Genomic DNA, 17,687 nt, shown 5'->3' with positions numbered 1-17,687 from the left:
TCATATCGAGGAGGGGAGAGGTCAAGTGCAGAGGAGGAGGTCTGAGATGGGTGTGATGTGGTGCTGCTGCTCTCTGATGGGAGGCAATTTGCTTTAACATGCCTCCACTGCCACAATATTTAACCAAAGGACAGCCAGTACATTTTTTCTCTGTTAGAGACCTTGTTTATCACATGGCTGACACAGAAATGCTGAAGGAATCTGACGTGTGTGTGTGTGTGTGAGGAGCAGAGGATCATGCAGAGACTCAAAGAAAGAGTGATTGCTGCTTAGAAGACACAAATATAAAATCTTAAAAAAAGAGCAAATTTTTCTTTAAAAACTTCAAGAACTATAAAAAAAGATTTGAGATTTAAGTGCAATATCAAAAGTTGAATTTGTGCGCTACATGGTTCCAAGATGTATTCTGACAGTTTAGCTGGAGCTGCACGACTTCCAGGGAGTCACGTCCACGGCAGTAGTCTGAAACTTCACTGAACCTGAAAATGTCTGTTGAGCGAAAAGGATGATGATGCCTGATGGCAGATGGCCGGGAATTTACTGGGTCGAGACCGGACAAGGTTTCAAGATTTCCTTCAAACAACAGAGACAAGAAAAAAAACCAGCGGAGCAGAACTAAGACGTCCTTTGAAGGATTTCCTAACAACAAACATGCATCAAGCATAACAGACCAAATAAACTGCCTGTTAGCTGCTACGAGCACACACTTACAGTTACGGAGGCTTTGCTTTGGGCCTGCCAGTGCACTTTGATTTCTATCCCTGCTGGCATCTCCACTGCCCACAGTGAACAGCGACAGTAGTTAAAGTGATTCGTCAGATGTAACACCGCCTCGAGAGTTGAAGAGAACGTGGAAGGCACATGTAAACCTTGTGACAGAGAACCACACAAAACAACTGCTGCAATTTACTACTTATTTTCTTTCACTGGACTCAAATAAACACGGTCTTAATAATTAATACAAGTGTCTGAAACTGCACTTCACGTCTTTAGGGTACACTACTCATCGGCAACGTTCAGCGAGAGCTTCTCCAAAGAGGTCACATGTAATATTCAACGGCACTTTTCCAAAAACTACTGGGCAATAAAAATTATTTATCACTGATGTGATCCTACTGCAGCAAGGGAAAAAAATAATCTAACTGAGTCCAACAGTGAAGCCCAGGATGTTGGCGAGAGTGTGCGGTGTCTCGGCCTCACACCATGCGGACAGCTCTGACATTTCGTCTCTATTGAAAACCCACTTTCAGATGTAACAATGGAGGCGATGATGATGATGACAGTTACCATGACGACGTTGGCCAGATGAGCCGAGCACAGAGCGTAGACCCCCCCGGAGCCCCCCACCACTGGAGCCCGCATGTCGGTGATGGACACTGTCAGCGAGCCTGTAGAGAGACAGTGAAAGAGAGATAGATTGGGAGTGTAGATGTACGAGAGAGAGAGAGAGAGATAGAGCACGCAATGCAGAGAGAAGAGAGTGTGTGTGGGGAAGAGAGAGAGAGAGAGAGAGAGAGAGATAGAGAGAGAGAGAGAGATAGCAAAGGACAGCATTTTAGAGCAGAGGGGAAAAACAAAGGGAGAGTCAGATTACTCATCACGCAGCAGCACGAGTCACCTTCCTCTGAGCATTTTTTAAATATCTCTGAGTAAAAATCACCCTCTGCTCACAGGGACTGCTACATCAGCTGACCTTCACGTGCCCTTTTATTACACATCTAGAATACACGAGACACACACTCAAGCACACACACACAGTACAGTATTGCTTAGGGTTTTTTCCCGTCTGCTAAAACTGCCGCTGACTAATTCTATTAAAAATAGTAAAGAACTGAAAAAAAGGAATATTTCCTTAAATGGATTTTCCTTCAATTAAAAAAGTTCAGGAAACAGGCGAACCTTGCTGAAGAGGATAATTTGCAATTTGTGTGCTCTAAAGATACTTTGTGTTATATTCATGAGCAAAATGTAATCTGGGATATGCAGATATGGATGGAAGCCAAATGTGCCGTTTAAAAAAAGATGTAAGTTTTAATATGATAAGTACAGCGTTGGTCATGGCAGGGATAAAGGCATGAACATTATGACACTGTAAAATGTTTGCTCACTTGTAACGACGTCCACCTCCTAAATACTGTTACATATGAACAAAAAAAATCGTATTTAGTGTCTTATTTGGTGTCTTGTAACTCACTTTTTCAGCGTGAGCGCTTACAGGCCCTGCACACAGGTGTTTTCAATTACTCTGGCTAATTAGACCTCTAGTCAGGTTCAGCTTGAGCCGTGTCTGTAATTATCTGATGTCCCCAAACTCTATCGACTAATAACAATAATAACGATGTTAAACGGTCCCAACCCCTGACAGGCGCGACCAAACTGACGCAAGACCGAGGGAGCCGTCAGTCAAACGCAGGTCTGTGCACGCCCCCACACAGTCTTGAGAAGAGGTCTAATCAGGTAAAGTGAAAACACCTGTGTGGGTGGACAATGTCTGTGAAAAGAGTCTTTCAGCATCAGTCTGTCAGCAATAAATTAATAAATAAGTATTCAATCTTAGAAAAAACTAAGAAAAAAAAGTTTCAAAGTCACAGTTTGATTGACGTCCAACCACTTATATTGTATTATTTTCTGTTAGTATAAAATGTTTTTTATACTAACTGCTAAATCAGTATGCCATGTTAATTAGTATATAGTATATTAACAGTCTAAGTTAGTAAAAAGTCACAATGTATATGAAAATGCAAAAACATATTCTTCTTGATTCTTGAGATCAGCTTGATGTGTTAGAAATCAGTATCTATGAACAATAAAATTTGCATTATGTGGGCATCTACCTTTCATACCATCTGTATGAGTGAAACATATTCTTTTCTCATGGTGGAGAGGGTTTTCTTCCTCCTCTAGCATACATTTAAACAGGTATTAATATTGAATGTCAGTGCAGAATGGTAGGTCTTTGCTTATGTTATGTTATTTTCATGGACTGACACAGAGTTCAAGTATTTAGTGTTTGTGTTTAGCGTTCAATCTTAACCCCTTTCAAAGAGGAGGTGTCGAATGTACACATGTTTACTCAAGTAGAAGCCTTGACCTGTGTAAAAAAAAAAAAGGTTCCTGTAAAGAAATACTGATTTAATTTATTTTCTCACAGAAAAGTAAAGACGTCCAGGCTTTGAAATGTAATAAAATATAAAAGTACTCTCTTGGTTTCTCTAAAAGACATCTTTACTGGCTGTTTTAGTGTAAAGTATCAAATAGATTATTAATATTAAGAGTTGGAACCGATTTGAGAATATTGTGTTGTGTGTGTGTGTATGTGTGAAAAAATTAGTTTTAAAGAATGTAAAATGTGTGGCTTTGTACTGAAAAATGGGACTTTTTATTCTGAAAACATGTTTGAAATATTATACGTTTCCTATTTTGTAAATAGTATATATATATTTTTCAAAGGATGCTGATAATATTGCTTTATGTACTTACTAGCTGTGGTGATCTATAGGTAACCTTGGTGGAGGCAAGGTTCTCAAAGTCAGAAATTGAAAGTGTTTTGCTTTCTACATCGCTGTGTGGGGAATATGCCAGTGTGATGTTTAGCCAGTTATTAATGAGAAAAGTGTTTAAAGGTGTATAAAGATATAATCCTGATTACAGTACAGCGCACCTGCTGCTGCATTAGGGGTTGCAGTGACACTATGAAGTAGGACAGAATTCCAAGCTGGAGAAAATCACAGTGGCAGTTGCTTGCGAGGACAGCGTCAGACACTGTTAATTATGCAAATGAGCTGATAAGGGAAGCGGAGAGGGCTGATAAAACAAAACAGCCTCTTTTTAATCACAGTTGGGGTTTGCTGGAGTTGTGATCTCAGATCTATAATGCATGTTGTAACATTCATATTCTGTGTGTGCGTTGTGAGACTGCACAGAGTAAACATCGTCTTAAAGAACGCCTTGTCAGCCCGTGGTGGCAGTGATGATCATAGAAAGACAGATGGTAATCAGAGCGCATTCCTGAGTCATTCATCTCTCCTCGCTCAGACACCTATGGGCTATTTTATGTGGATTTATGGGGCATATGAAGGTTGGCTCTTCAGCTAAAGATTTGAGGAGATTCACAGTGCCCTATTTTTAGTAGTTCCACAAAATTGCAATTACACAGTGTAGCATACAGTATGTGGTCTCTGATCTCTTCAAAGTAAAGGAGAAATTGAATTGGAGCAACTTCAGCAGCATCAACATCTGAGTTTCACTTTAAGTCTTTTCCGGAGCTTCACAACTATTTTTACAGTTTCAGACTTCAGTGTAATGGAGCTGGGAGATTCATGAAATATAGATAGAATGACATGAGAGTTATGGTCTGGATATTTAAGCATTAGTAATATTGTGTGCTTAAATTTAGTCTCTAACAACAATGGGTGGTGTTAAAATTTAAGTTTAGAAAAGTTTTTTTCTATTTATGTATCCAGCAGACAAGTAAGCAACATTAGCATTTATTTGGAGCTGCATTTTTGGCCTCCTGGTCCGATATTTCTCTTTTTTGTAATTCTTTTCTTTTCATTTCCAACTCCTGAGGCTCTTTAGCTCCTAAATGCTCTACTATCTTCACTAGCTAATTGCTAACTTTACCTATATTTGTTTGGTTACCTTTTGTAGTGAGTTTTTAAGAAAAACCGCTGCCCATGGAGGGAGTGACTCAAAACAGTAAAGCTGTGGAGTGTAAAACCATAAGTTAAAAGCAGTAGGTTACCGCTCCTTATAGCTGAGGGGAACAGCAGACCTAGGATATATCCTCTGTGGGTTCACCACCTGCTACCTCCTTCACATTACTCACAGTAACTTGATCCAATATTAATATTAAAATCTTGATGGAGCAGCTTTAAGAGAAGCAAAGTGGGCTATTTGGTTTCTAACATGACAGTTAACACCAGCAGAGACCACCTCTTTATAGGAGACAATTGTCAAGATGTGACACCACCATCTGTGGGTGAAGAAGAAAAGACAACCTGAGACCTCCGGCTCAGAGGAAGAGACGGGCTCCAAAGGGAGGAAACAAACTGCTCTCTCCTCCTGCTCGCTCTGCTTTGGTGAGAGGCTCCCAAATACAGTATGAATATTAAACAGGCCTGTCATGTGGGCTCTCCTGCTTAGGGGGATTTTAAGATTTAGGATTCTCACACTCAGCAGGAGCTGAGGCGTAAGGTGCACGATTATTTCAGAGTCAAGTTGACACATTCCATCTCACGGACAGATTATTTATTGTTGCCATCCTGAAGTCATCATCAGCATCCTCGAATCAAAGTGCACTGAAGTGTAGACAGTGAAAATTATGTACTTAATACTGTTTAGACTAAAAGTCAACTGCACACTCAGGGCTATACTCAATCTACCGCAGTATAGTCCCCAATGCAGCTATGAGAACTGAGCCTCTGTCAATCCATATGTGCTACACCATTACCGTTACTCCAGGCTGCCCTTAAGCTATAGGTCAACTTTGTATTTTTCAGTCTCTCCGGGATAAGGTGTAGACAAGGGATGGTAAACTGATGCAAGGCCAGGGCTTGACAGTGCCTGAGGCTGCACCTCTCTGTAGCCACTCTAGTGGAGGCTGCGCCAGAACACAGTAATCCCTGGAAAACACTTACAACCCTGATGCTTTTCACTGTCTGCTTTCTAGAGTTTGTATGAGTGGGTAGCTATCGACTGTGATTACTTAGAGTTTGTAGTCTATCAAGAGTCCCTGAAGAAATGTGATTGATGTGGGTTTTTAATGATAAAATTGGTTGAATAGATGTTTTAAAAAACGTCTAAATGGCTGTAAATGTCAGCGTTTAAAGGTGAACATATTAGATCATCTTAGCCTGTGTGGTTGATCAAAAATGAAGCATTCATGTGTATAATGAGATTTCTCTGGTGCTAGTTTTTATTTATTCATATTATATATATAGGTTTTCCCAAAGATAAACCTGGACTGATTCATATTTGGGGGGCAACATAACAAGTAGAACACACCATTGACATGTACTCATAAAGTTGATAAGGCTGAATATTTTAGCAGTTGACTATTTACACATCTAGCTGACATGGAAAAACATTAGCATTCATTTGGAGATGTGCTTCAGGCGACCTAACCAACGTAAATCCAATATTCAGTCTCGTTTTAGCTCTCTTTGGTTTTCATCAACTCCTGAGGGAAATATTTGTCTCTTTAGCTGCTAAATGCTCCACTATGTTCACCAGTTAATTGCAAACTCTGTCTGTCGTTTGGTGCTGGACAGGTAGCGTTCAGTGGCTGTATCGGAGTATTTTACAATAAAAACAGCTGGCTGCTGTGTCTGTAAACAACACAGATGAGAGCGGTGAGACTGAACCAGAACAGTAAAGTTGCAGGGCAGAAAACCAATCAGTCAACAATGAGATGAAAGATGCTATAAAGCTCCTTAGAGCTGAATGGGAACTGCAGGCTCAGGTGATAATTCTCTGCGGGTTCGTCACAACGAGTGACCTCGTTCACATTACACAGTCATCTGCCCCGTTGGTAATATGAAAATATTGATTTGGGCGGCTTTAAAGCACAGATGCCGCAGTGAAAACATGTCAAGTTCTCAGAGGCTTTACTCAGGAGTTAGGCAGAGGATGCATTCAGGGAAATAAAACTCAATTTGTAAACATATCTTTATAAGAAGGTGTTCTGAAAACTGAGAACATTAATATGCATTGAATTGCTTCTTGGTTGGTCAGCCAATAAATTACTCATGAGAGGACAATTAAAGGACAATGTGTGTTTATTTATTCAGGTGATTTAGTCAGTATAGGCTATAAGCAAACCTGGCTTTTATTTATTTATTTAGTCGATTGGTATAAGCCATGAGGAAAGACCCAAACCACACACATTTATTTTTTGTCGTTATGAGACATGAAAGAAGATTTATTTTTTCAAGATTACCATTTAAAAAATGTTATTTCTCATTAAAAAAACCTATTTCAATATAAAACCTGTTCTCTGTCTCAGCTCACAGGACAGCATCAATAAGGGAAACCTCTACTCGTTGATACTGTGGGATTGTTGCCTTTTAGGTTCAGGTTTCTCTATTTGTGCACCCTTGCCTCAGACAGATCTATCCTGTATGCATTAAATCTTGTGGCCCTGCACAGAGATGTGCTGTAGTCAGCACTTCTGCAGTCACAGGCCTGCCTCTGTTGGCTAATAAACTGGGGAAATGCCTGATCAGATTTATTTACTAAGCACAAATAAGAAGAGAGGGAGACTGAAAGAGTGGAGGAGTGAGTACATGAGGCACGGCGATAAAGCAGACACACTAAGAGTGCAATCATGCAATCAAAACTACAGGGGTTTTTTTCTTTGCCTTTTTAAAAAATATAAAGGCCCTAGTCTGTTCTGTTAAACTAGCTAATAATTATTCAGGTGTTTTTATCTTTTACTGTGATTATTTTCTAACTCAAGCTAGAAATTATTAAGTAATAGATAAATATGAACATCAGTGAATAACCACAGAGACACAGTTTCAGACATGATGATGGAGTTATGTGGTGCTACCTAAGTCTGTATACCATTATTCAACCTGAATAAAACAAACTACAGGAAGGACCATGAAGTTCATAACTGCAACCAGCCTGCTTAACTATAATTATCATATTTCACATCTGTACACATAACATAATAATTATGTTACATGTCACAAAATAGTTAAAAATAGTAAAATACCCATTATAGCCTGATCAATAGTGTTTTTTTGAGGCAGATATTATTTTTGGATCGATATCTCTTGGTCATTTTTGTAATACACACATAACATAAATGAACAATTTTGATAAGGAACCCTTACACACCTTAAGGTCCAGTATGCAACATGCAGGAGGATCTATTGTTGAAAATATAAGAAAATATTTATTTTTCATTTGTGTATAACCTGAAAATAAGAATCTTTATGTTTTTGTTACCTTTGAATGAGCATTTTTATCTACAGTCGCAGAAGGTCGCCTTCTAACCGCCACAGTATCCCAGAACGGATAAAAGCACACAATGGCTATAGATAGACACGTTTAAAGTATTGTGATGAGATCATATCTCAGTGGGACATTTTACAATTTAAAAAAGAAACTTGTACAAACTATGTAATGGCAACACTGTCCTAAAAGTAATTTCTGTACAGCCATTTGTTGTCACTTATCGGCTGACATATACCCCAATACATCTGCAATAAGCTAGAGACCAAGGTGACATCTTCAAATTGAGGGGATATTATTTGATTTTGGAAGGCATCTAACTTTACCTTAGGTATACGAGCAGATATGAAACAGAGTTTGAGAGTTTGCAGGTGACTGAAGTAAAAATAAGTAAATGTCAGGGTAATTCAACTGGAGGCCGTCCATCTGTCACATGGTCTTTTGTCTACTTTACAGTCTATTTGAAAAGCTCATAGCTTCAAATGTCATTTAATAGAGTAGCGTCCATTTCAAAGACTCATTTCAACTATAATAGTGCTGTCAGACTGGGGGAGCTCTATTAAAGATATTTTCCACCTGGGAAAGAGATGGACTCCTCTGTGTCATCCAGACAGGAAGCGATAAGGGAAATATCATCTCTGTCGCTGATGCTTTCCTTAAAGTGGAGCAGCATGACTCGCAATCAGTCCTCATCCATTCAAACATCTTCATCCATCTCCTTGCGCCTTGGTTGAGCGTGGGCGGGAGGGAAGAAACCCCTTAGATGATGTAAAGAAAAACGGAAAGACCGAGTCTGCAAAGTTTTACTTATGAAGCTGCAGAGAAGCATCCAAACTGTCAACACCTTCAAAGCGACAAAACACTACTACACCTGCGCTCCTGCACTGCAGTCAAAGCACATCATTAGACGAACAGCTTCAATAAGGGAAACACACATCTGAAGTCAAAAACACAGCATAAAACAGGACCTCTCTTGTATACATATACAAAAGAACCAAATAAAAAGCCCCAGCACCATCGATACTAAGCTCTGGCCTGGAGGAACGGATACAATTCATCAAATTCACATTGTGCCAACATGGCTGCTGTAAAGACACCCTGCCCTTGGTTTCCTCAGAGATTGATTCTATTCTAACAGTTTTCTGCCCCATCCAAATTTGCCACATGGGGGAAAATATGATAATATTTATGCTCCCCCAGGGCCCAGGGGGCATCAGAAAAAATCAATAGTCTCCAAAACTCGCATCTTCAGAGCTGCTGAGAGGAGTGCGCTCAGCACAGCACCAACTGTTAGTGGAAAAGTATAATCATATCTGATCAGTTGGAGTGTGTGTGGGCATATGAGCACGCCTATAACTGAAGAAGCAAAGAGACAAAATTTTGAGATTAGCGAGTGTACATCAAAGTATGTCTAATGCTCCTGAAGTTGTTTATGCCATAAGAAAGGTTACAAAAAAATATATTCTTGTCACAACTGAAGCGGTTATCACTCACGACTGCTTTTCAGCAAACAAGCACAATAGCTGACCTTGGATGGAAATTACTGAAATTCTTCCAACATCCCAATGAAAAGGAGCTTAAATCACTTCCTGCATTCAAGGTTATAAAGCCACAGTGATGGGTGCAGTGAGGGTGATGTGCTTCTTCACCGGGGAACCTTGAAACTAACCACCAAAGTAAATGGAATATAAACTGAGCAGAGAAATAGCCTCTTCTCTAACTCCAATAGAGTGCCTAACAAATATTGCTGTCCTGGATTGGTTTCACACAGTAAATGCAAATGGACACCCATAAACACAGTGGGCTCGCTCCACACAAATGGGCTACCTTCAATTAGGCTGCATTACAGTAGAAATATTCATCATCCTCGGTGTTGTTATCAGCGAGGCTGCAGGGGGTGGTTGTAGAGGAAGTGAGCTTGGTGTCACCTAGGAAGAGTTGACTGTGGGGTGGGATAGGGGGGGTTGGGAATTACCATAATCATGCTGGCAGCCTCTGCAACACACCAAGGTCACCCTGCCTCTTCAATTCGGTTCAGCACGAGGGGAGCACATCGGAAAACACAGGACCAGGCTCTTCAGCGCCAGATGCAACACCAGGGTTTGTGCACATAGAGCAGTCAGCAGCTAAAGTTGGCTAAAAAGACAGAAATGTGACCTTGTATGTGGACAATGTTGCATGTTTGCAGCAACACACTCCACCAACAGGCCTTCAAAGTAAAAACAAGCAAGAAATAATTGGTATTCAGCTGGCAATGGCAGCACAAAGACAACTCCAGAGCTCTCACAGTCCTAAAACAACCTTCTGCTCCCCACAAAACCTTTCCGGATTCACCTCAAGCCAATCAAATCAGCGCGTTGTTAAATATCTCTACACCAGTACTTGAAGTGAGTCAGAGCCAAGTCACACCCCTCTAGCATTGAGAGTTATTTATCCAGCCCTCTGTTCTCTGATGCTTCCTCTCTCCTGTTCTGCCCTCTCTTGTTTTTTATCTCCTTCTCTCCCTCATTAACTCAGTTTGGTTGCCGATGCAGTGTGAAGCGTCAGTTTATCTGACTCAACTTTGCTCCAAGAAAAACTCCCATTTTACCCAAAAAAATCAAAGTCAAACTTTTTAAATACAAGTGTTTTTGCTGTATTTGAGCTCCATAAAATGCTGTTGGGCTACAATGTAACAGGTATATATATATGTAAGTATCAGGAAACACTCATAATGTTATTTAACAAAACACCTTAATGCAGTGTCCACTTACGAGCTTTTAGGCTTTATGGAGCTTTATGAATTTGAACAAATTCCTATATTATCATGTTTCTTTAAAACAGAACACAGAATGAACAGATTATCAAAGCAGTAAAGCTCTGTTTTTATTTTATTAAATTACGCAATTGAATTTATTGACTTTAATCTTGTGGATTCAATCTTGTAGCTGCACTTCTAGGCTTTTGGGGTTTCCATGAAATAGAATAACTTGCAGCTTGTGTGCCTGGACCAAACATCAAACATCAGCAAAATGGATGATGGACAAAGTCACTCTTGGCCACGCACCAAGGCCCTCTATTCACTGGCAGCAGATATAATCATATTTACTCGGCCTAAATATGTGCAGTGCACTTTTATATAACAGGAGTGTGTAAATGGTAACACGGGCAAAAATAAGCCTGAAGACTTCCAGTCATTTAGAGACTGAACAGGCTTTTATTAGCGTGAGAGAATACAGAAACAATCATTAGGCTAAATTAGGACCGACAATGGAGCGAGTCTCAAGGCTGCAGCAGAAATCTGCCACCGCCACCGGCACGTCCTGCCTCATATCAGAACAACATTAATCAACTGCTGAAGGATTAAGCATTACATATAACTTGGCATGGCGCTTTTAAGTAATGACAACATCAACTAGCTGGCAACTATGAGGTTATACTGACATGCAGTCATTTATCACATTTCCATTACAATTTCCCAATAGGCCACAAATGACATCAGGCCACATGTCTCTTCCTCCTATTGACTGAGGACACCAATAAGCAGTGTGAGCACAGTACTTACACTGGCCAGTTTATTTCAGTAAACATTACACTCTGTTAGCAGGCTCCTAGACACAAGGAGGAGAACATCTTCCTCCATATTCCTGCTATAGTTCGGCGAGCCAATCCACAGGTTCTCGTCTGTGACACAGTAAAACCTCTCAGGGTCGCGGTTCAATAACTCAGGTGCATATTTAGGATTTTTTTAAACCTTTGTTTATCCAGGGGCATTGGTAGAAAAAATATTTAAAAAATTGCCAAAATAAAAAGATCTGCTGCTTGTCTTTACCATAATCTCACAGTAAACTGAAGATCTTTGGGTTTTGAACTTTTGGTTGAGCAAAAGGGTATTTTTTCACTATTTTTGGACATTTAATAGACAATAATAGATACAAAATTAATTAACTGAATTTTTTTGAGGCTTTATTTGATAGGACAGCTAAAGATGGACAGAAAGGGGGTAGAGAGAGGTGACATGCAGCAAAGGGCAACAGGCTGGGCTGAATGCATGGCGCCACTACAGCAAAGACTCCAGCATGTGAGCCACCAGGGTGACAATGATAATAATAATTAGTTACAGTGTTTTATTATTTTATTATTCAGTCATTACTACTGATGCATTGATATGTAATGTTGTAGTTGGTCAAGGTCAATTTTAATTACTTCTTCTACTGTTGGATTGTTTAATCTATAATAATGCATCGTATTTTATATACTGAATCTGCTCATGAGTTTTGTATGTAAAATTAAGTTTCATTAATTAATCTAATTAAGTGTAATTGCTGATTGCAATGCCCTTACCTCACTCTTCAACATGGTGGAAGACAACCCGTTCAAACGGCTCATTCTAAGGTAGCCAAACAAAACAAAAGTGCAAGGATTCTCATTTATACACACCTATAAATATTTATATTAAATTTCTGACAATAGATCCTCCTAAAGGCTACACACTGGACCTTTAAGCAAAGTAAATGTACTTCTAAGTAAAAACAATTTCTAAAGAATAATCAGGCATGTAGCCAGGGGTGAAATAGAGGGGTCTTTCCTTCATAATTTGTATTCTTTTATGGCACTTTTATTATCATTCTTCTCTTCTACTCGTTGTCTGTTTGGTATATTTGCATATGTATTTTATTGCTTTTTTATTGTATTTTTTTATTGCACTATCCATGTATTTGTTTTTCTAAAAGCCCATCTGGGAACAAACATTGCAAATTAAATGCTATGATTTGTGGTATTATTCGGCTCAGTGAATATTCCATGAGTATGTATCTGTCTTTATTATAATAGGACGGGAATAAATAAACAAACCAAAACAAATCCAGTCTTAAAAAATATATCTTTCTGCAACAGCAAACAGAAAAGAGAGCTGTTGGATGACATGCAACAACCAGGTTTCTCTTCGGCTTGCATGCTCTTTTTTAACCCCAAGTCTTTGTTTTGGCACAGTGAAGATTGCAGAATCGACTTGGACAGGCAGCTAACAGCAGGAAAAAAAAAAGTATGTCAACACTAAAACCTCATCAACACAGTGATATCTGTGTTGAGCGAGACACGGTGAGACAGCAGACTCAAGCTTGCAGTTATGAGAGGCTGCTGGAAGGATTGGATTGTCTCAAATAAAAGGTGTCAGACACCCCAAGGCTCACAGAGTGCTATGAGGAAAAACATGTTGTTGTGGCACCTGTTGCTGTCATGAAGCACATGAAAAAGCTGAAGGACTTGTTGGTCTGAGGGAAGGAGACCCAGAAGAGAAAGAAGCCAAAAGAGACAGTGGATGGAGAAAAAAAATAGAAAAGAATCCCTGATTCTCTTCTTTAATGTGGAGCTGGGCTGAAATGTTGAAGATGACTCAACATTTTACATTCATCTCATCAGCAGAATCTGAAATTCTGACTGTTCATATCTGGGAACATGAAATTGAAGTGAAGCTCTTCAGAGCAATGAAGGATTACTGAGTGGATGCAAAGTGAGCAAGGACCAGGGCCTGAACAGCACTGTCGGAAAATAATTACAGAATTGTTTCTTTTGTCAGCACACATCCAAGGACAACATGTCCAATGTCATACTTTATTTTCAGAAGAGTGCACCACAGTACAGGGACAGTGCATTAGGGTAGAAAACAGGCCATATCCAAGGTTTAAAGATGCGTTTATATCACCATCTGACCTACCCAGATTAAAACCATGTACTAGGCAGAACTAATTTATTGATTCAAGATAATGACTGCAGAGATGTGTGATCATGCGCGAGAGATATGTATATTAGTAAGAACAGTTTCATACTTTTAAAGTATTTGAGGCAATCTTCAAAAAGAAAAAAAACATTTCTTTTGGCTTTTAAAGAGTGTTAAGGCACACACATAAAGGCACAATACCTGCAGCGTGTGGCTCCATAAAACGCACACACTGAGTGCAGCTATATACCTGAAAGCTCTGCTGCAGCACAAAAATAACAAGCAACGTGCGTGCAGAAGCTGATAGCAACAGCCGACATGATTGAACTCATGAGCTAGAATAAGACTGCATGAATATAAACATGAGACAGCCATGGGCAACAAAATGGGGAAGGAGGAAAAAAATATCAAAACTGAGTAATCTAAAGTGCCGGGCAATTTCTAACATCCACAAGCAATTGTAAGTTTACAAAGACTGAGGGAAAACTGGCAAAATGCAAAATGTGAGCCAGTGAATAGTATATAGAACAAAAGTCTGCATGCACACACACAAAGTAGATCAGTGACAGGAATAACTGATAGCTAGAAGGAGGTACATGAACAAATAAATGGATCCTATATTATATTATTAATCTACCTATCTGTCTGCATACTAACATGCTGATATTTAGCAGGTTTGATGTTTATAATGTTCAGCATCTTAGTTTAGCCTGTTATCATGTCAACATTTGCTAACTATCACTACACACGTTATTGCTACTAAATTGCATGGCATTAAATAGTTGTGGAGACATTTCACTCAAAATCACAAATGTTAACCTCATGGTGGTTGCACTTTTAATTCATTTATGTAATTCATACACCCTCGAAAGGGTTCAGTAATAAGACTAATAGTGGTCAGTGGTGTCGTAAATCAAGTCCTATAGCTCAGAAATGCACCATAGGATGACGAATTTGCTATATAGGTAAATTATGTTTGCTTACATAAAATGAAAAATGAAGAACTATCTCAATCACCAGCAGTGTGCCTCACTACACCAGCTGACAGAGTCTGAGAGTCTTTTGAAAAGTTCCTGCTGTGCCCACCTGACCTCTCACCTGGAAGTGGCGGTGACGCCTCTCTACTCCCGACTGAGCCAACTTGCCTCTTGTCATTAAACCTGGAGGTGTCATTAACCCCCACGTCTCCACCAAAACACACACAAATTACACTCACAAAGTTCAAGTGCACGTCCCATCTTGCTTTCTAATGGACTTCTTTCCCAACATTTGTGCCAGCACGACTCCAATTTCAACACCATCAACAAGAATCAGATGGTGAAATGATTGTGCTGCTAAAAGCTATTCATCATCTTGTGACCATGAGACAGCTCAGCTCTTTCTCATCATTTGTGAAACTGAAACCAAAACTCAAGGACTCAAGAGGATGATTTAGTTTATACAGTTGTATTGTGCTAAGTTCAATGTAGTAAAATAAAGCAAGAAGCTCAAGGCCGTGGCCTACAGTGATTATAGAACTGTTAAGGAGGGTTGTTCTGCACAAGGCGGAATAGAGTTATAAAAGAGTACTAAAACGTTAAAAAATAGTTACTACATATATCCGTCAATACCCGTTTCATAAAATAAACACACAGCAGCAAAAACAATTTATTGATAACAAATAATCATTCTTCAGCCAGGCAATGTAGTTCCTCTGCAACATTTAGCAGAATGGTTGCCAAGCAACACACAGATGCAGTGGAAAGCATGCTTAAAGATTGGGGGGATTATTACCATTCAACTGGACACCGCCATTAATTGTGTAAGTAGTAATCAATTATATTAGCTCTCCTCTTTGCTGGTACAGGGGTGTTTGACTCTGGACAGGTGTTTTAATTGCTCAGTGCCAGGAGCAAAGAATATTACTCCAGCATCTTCTCTTCCCAACAATTCTGACATTTTGAAACAGTTTGGCGCACTAATACTGATGTAATGTGGTCACAGGTGTGTGTTTATAGAGGATTTTACAACGGTTTCTAACACAGTTCAGTTAATCATAATTGAGGACCAGCATTAAGCCCTAATAGGAGGCTGTGGTTTGCAGTGATTTCAGAACAGCTAAGGGGCGTTGTTAGGCACCACACGAACAGGTGTAAAAAAAGAGTAACAACACCAATTTGATTCCAGACAGTTATACACAGCTTCAACTTGGACTACACAAATTTAATTTTTGATCACGCGATCTAACTCAAGCATAGAAATTCTAATGAATGCGAGTCGACTCCGGGCTCTGGGGGTACAAATATCACCATCTCCTTGCTGCTTTCTCTCCCTTTCTGATTCAGCTGCAGCTTAAATCTCCCAGCAGCATCTCAAACTGCACTTAGTCTAATTCCCCATAGAGAAACCCTGCATTACTCCCCCACTTTTACTCCGCTAAATCCCATGCTCGCTTGCCTGCTCTCTCTCTCTCTGTCATCATTGCTAAAATAAATCAAAGCTACAATAATTCATGAGTGTTAAGAGTGTGTGTGTGTATAGGGGAGTGAAGGCCTGATTTTTTTTTTTTTACAGAGAACGAGGAGTTTTGAGCAGCTTTAACTCCATTTTATTACTGTACAGGCAGAGAGAGGACATGAAAAGAAAAATAAAGAATTCAGGTTTTTAGTGTAGAGAAGAAGACATAAAAATCAAGTTACTGAAAATGAATGAATATAACTCAATACAAATTAGGCTATTGCTCTCGACAGTAATCAAATAATGGTTAGCAGGAGATTTACGAGATCCAAGACCGAAATTGTTCCCAGGGAAGATGAAAGGGAAAAAGAGGTTTATGCAGCAGCGTTGATATGACTTCTGAAAATACGCATTAATAGCAAAAAAAGCTGCAGTGAGGAACCGCATCCAGCAATCAGTGTGGATTTAGAATTTCCAATCTCCAAACTGACTTGGAAGAGGATGAAAGCTAATGAGGTTTCTTGTCAACAAAGACTTGAGCACTGCAGCCCAACCTCTGGGCACCGTGAGTCAGTCCACTACATTGGGTTTGGTGATTTTTTCAAAGGTCCGGGCCACCAGCCGGGCCGGATATATCAAAACCATCAAACAGGCCACTCATGGATGTCAGCTGGAGGACACGATGCTAACTAAGTCAGTCTTACTGAAGATGCATTTGATGCTTTTATACAGGAAATATTTAATGCAATACAAAGCCTTAAACTTGATAAATGATGGAGGTAGCAACAAAACAAAAATCATAACCTTTTTTTTGATGAAACAAAAACCAAACTAGGTCAGTGCAGATATACTGCAGACTGGCAAAAACACACACACAAACAAAGGGCAGAAGAGAGAATAAACAGACATTTCTGTTTATGTCAAGTGGAAAGTCTATACTGCACTGTAGATTATCTAAAACTGTCTGATCATTCATCTAAACTGTGTGCATAGTTTACACCAGTGGTTCATCTTCATAGTAATTCATTGTTACACGGCAAAATAAAAGAAGTCAGCAGTTTTAGGCTACATGGCTGTGCATAAATACACATTAAAATGAATAATAAACAAAATATTATTATGCTAATTGTAAATGTATTTCTTTTGTTGTGTTCAAAAGTAGAGCTGTCATATCACCAATATTGGCTACAGCTTTATTATTTGTTCTGTTTTGACGTGTTTGCAAATGTAATGTAAAAAGTTTATGTGTGGTTAATATTTTCTTATTGTTGTGAAACATCCTTAGAAATGTACAGTAAAAACATGGAAATGAACAAATCTCCTGTCTTGGGGCACTTTAGAAACCACAGCTTTACATAATAATACGCTTATTTTGAAAGAAACTCACCGGCCAGCACTCCCGCCATGTAAAGCAGACTTATTCGTAAAATGCCATGGACCATCTCCAAAGGAACGCCAATCATCAGCTGCAGTAACGCATTGAACCCCAGCTGCTCCAAACTGAGGGCCGAGCACAGAAAAAAGAATCAAATGACAGCACACGATATTTGTTTCTCCTAACCACTGTGCATCATCTTCAGAAACCAACCAG

At 39.4% G+C, this 17,687-nt stretch overlaps 1 protein-coding gene across 2 annotated transcripts in view; it reads right to left on the bottom strand.

Annotated features, from left to right (window-relative positions):
• The window catches only part of rhbdl1 (rhomboid, veinlet-like 1 (Drosophila)), a 47,538-nt gene that overhangs the window by 4,216 nt on the left and 25,635 nt on the right, over nt 1-17,687 (bottom strand). For both annotated transcript variants that reach the window (XM_035664399.1, XM_035664391.1), the window contains 2 exons: nt 17,484-17,596; nt 1,288-1,388 (listed from right to left, as the gene is read on the bottom strand). In XM_035664399.1, coding sequence (XP_035520292.1) covers nt 1,288-1,388; nt 17,484-17,596 — 214 coding nt within the window. The remainder of the gene's footprint in view (nt 1-1,287; nt 1,389-17,483; nt 17,597-17,687) is intronic.

This window comes from Morone saxatilis, unplaced genomic scaffold, assembly GCF_004916995.1.
Source record: "Morone saxatilis isolate NCDOM2014 unplaced genomic scaffold, NCSU_SB_2.0 Contig1, whole genome shotgun sequence".
Lineage (NCBI taxonomy): Eukaryota > Metazoa > Chordata > Actinopteri > Moronidae > Morone > Morone saxatilis.
This window is presented reverse-complemented; position numbering and strand designations above follow the sequence as displayed.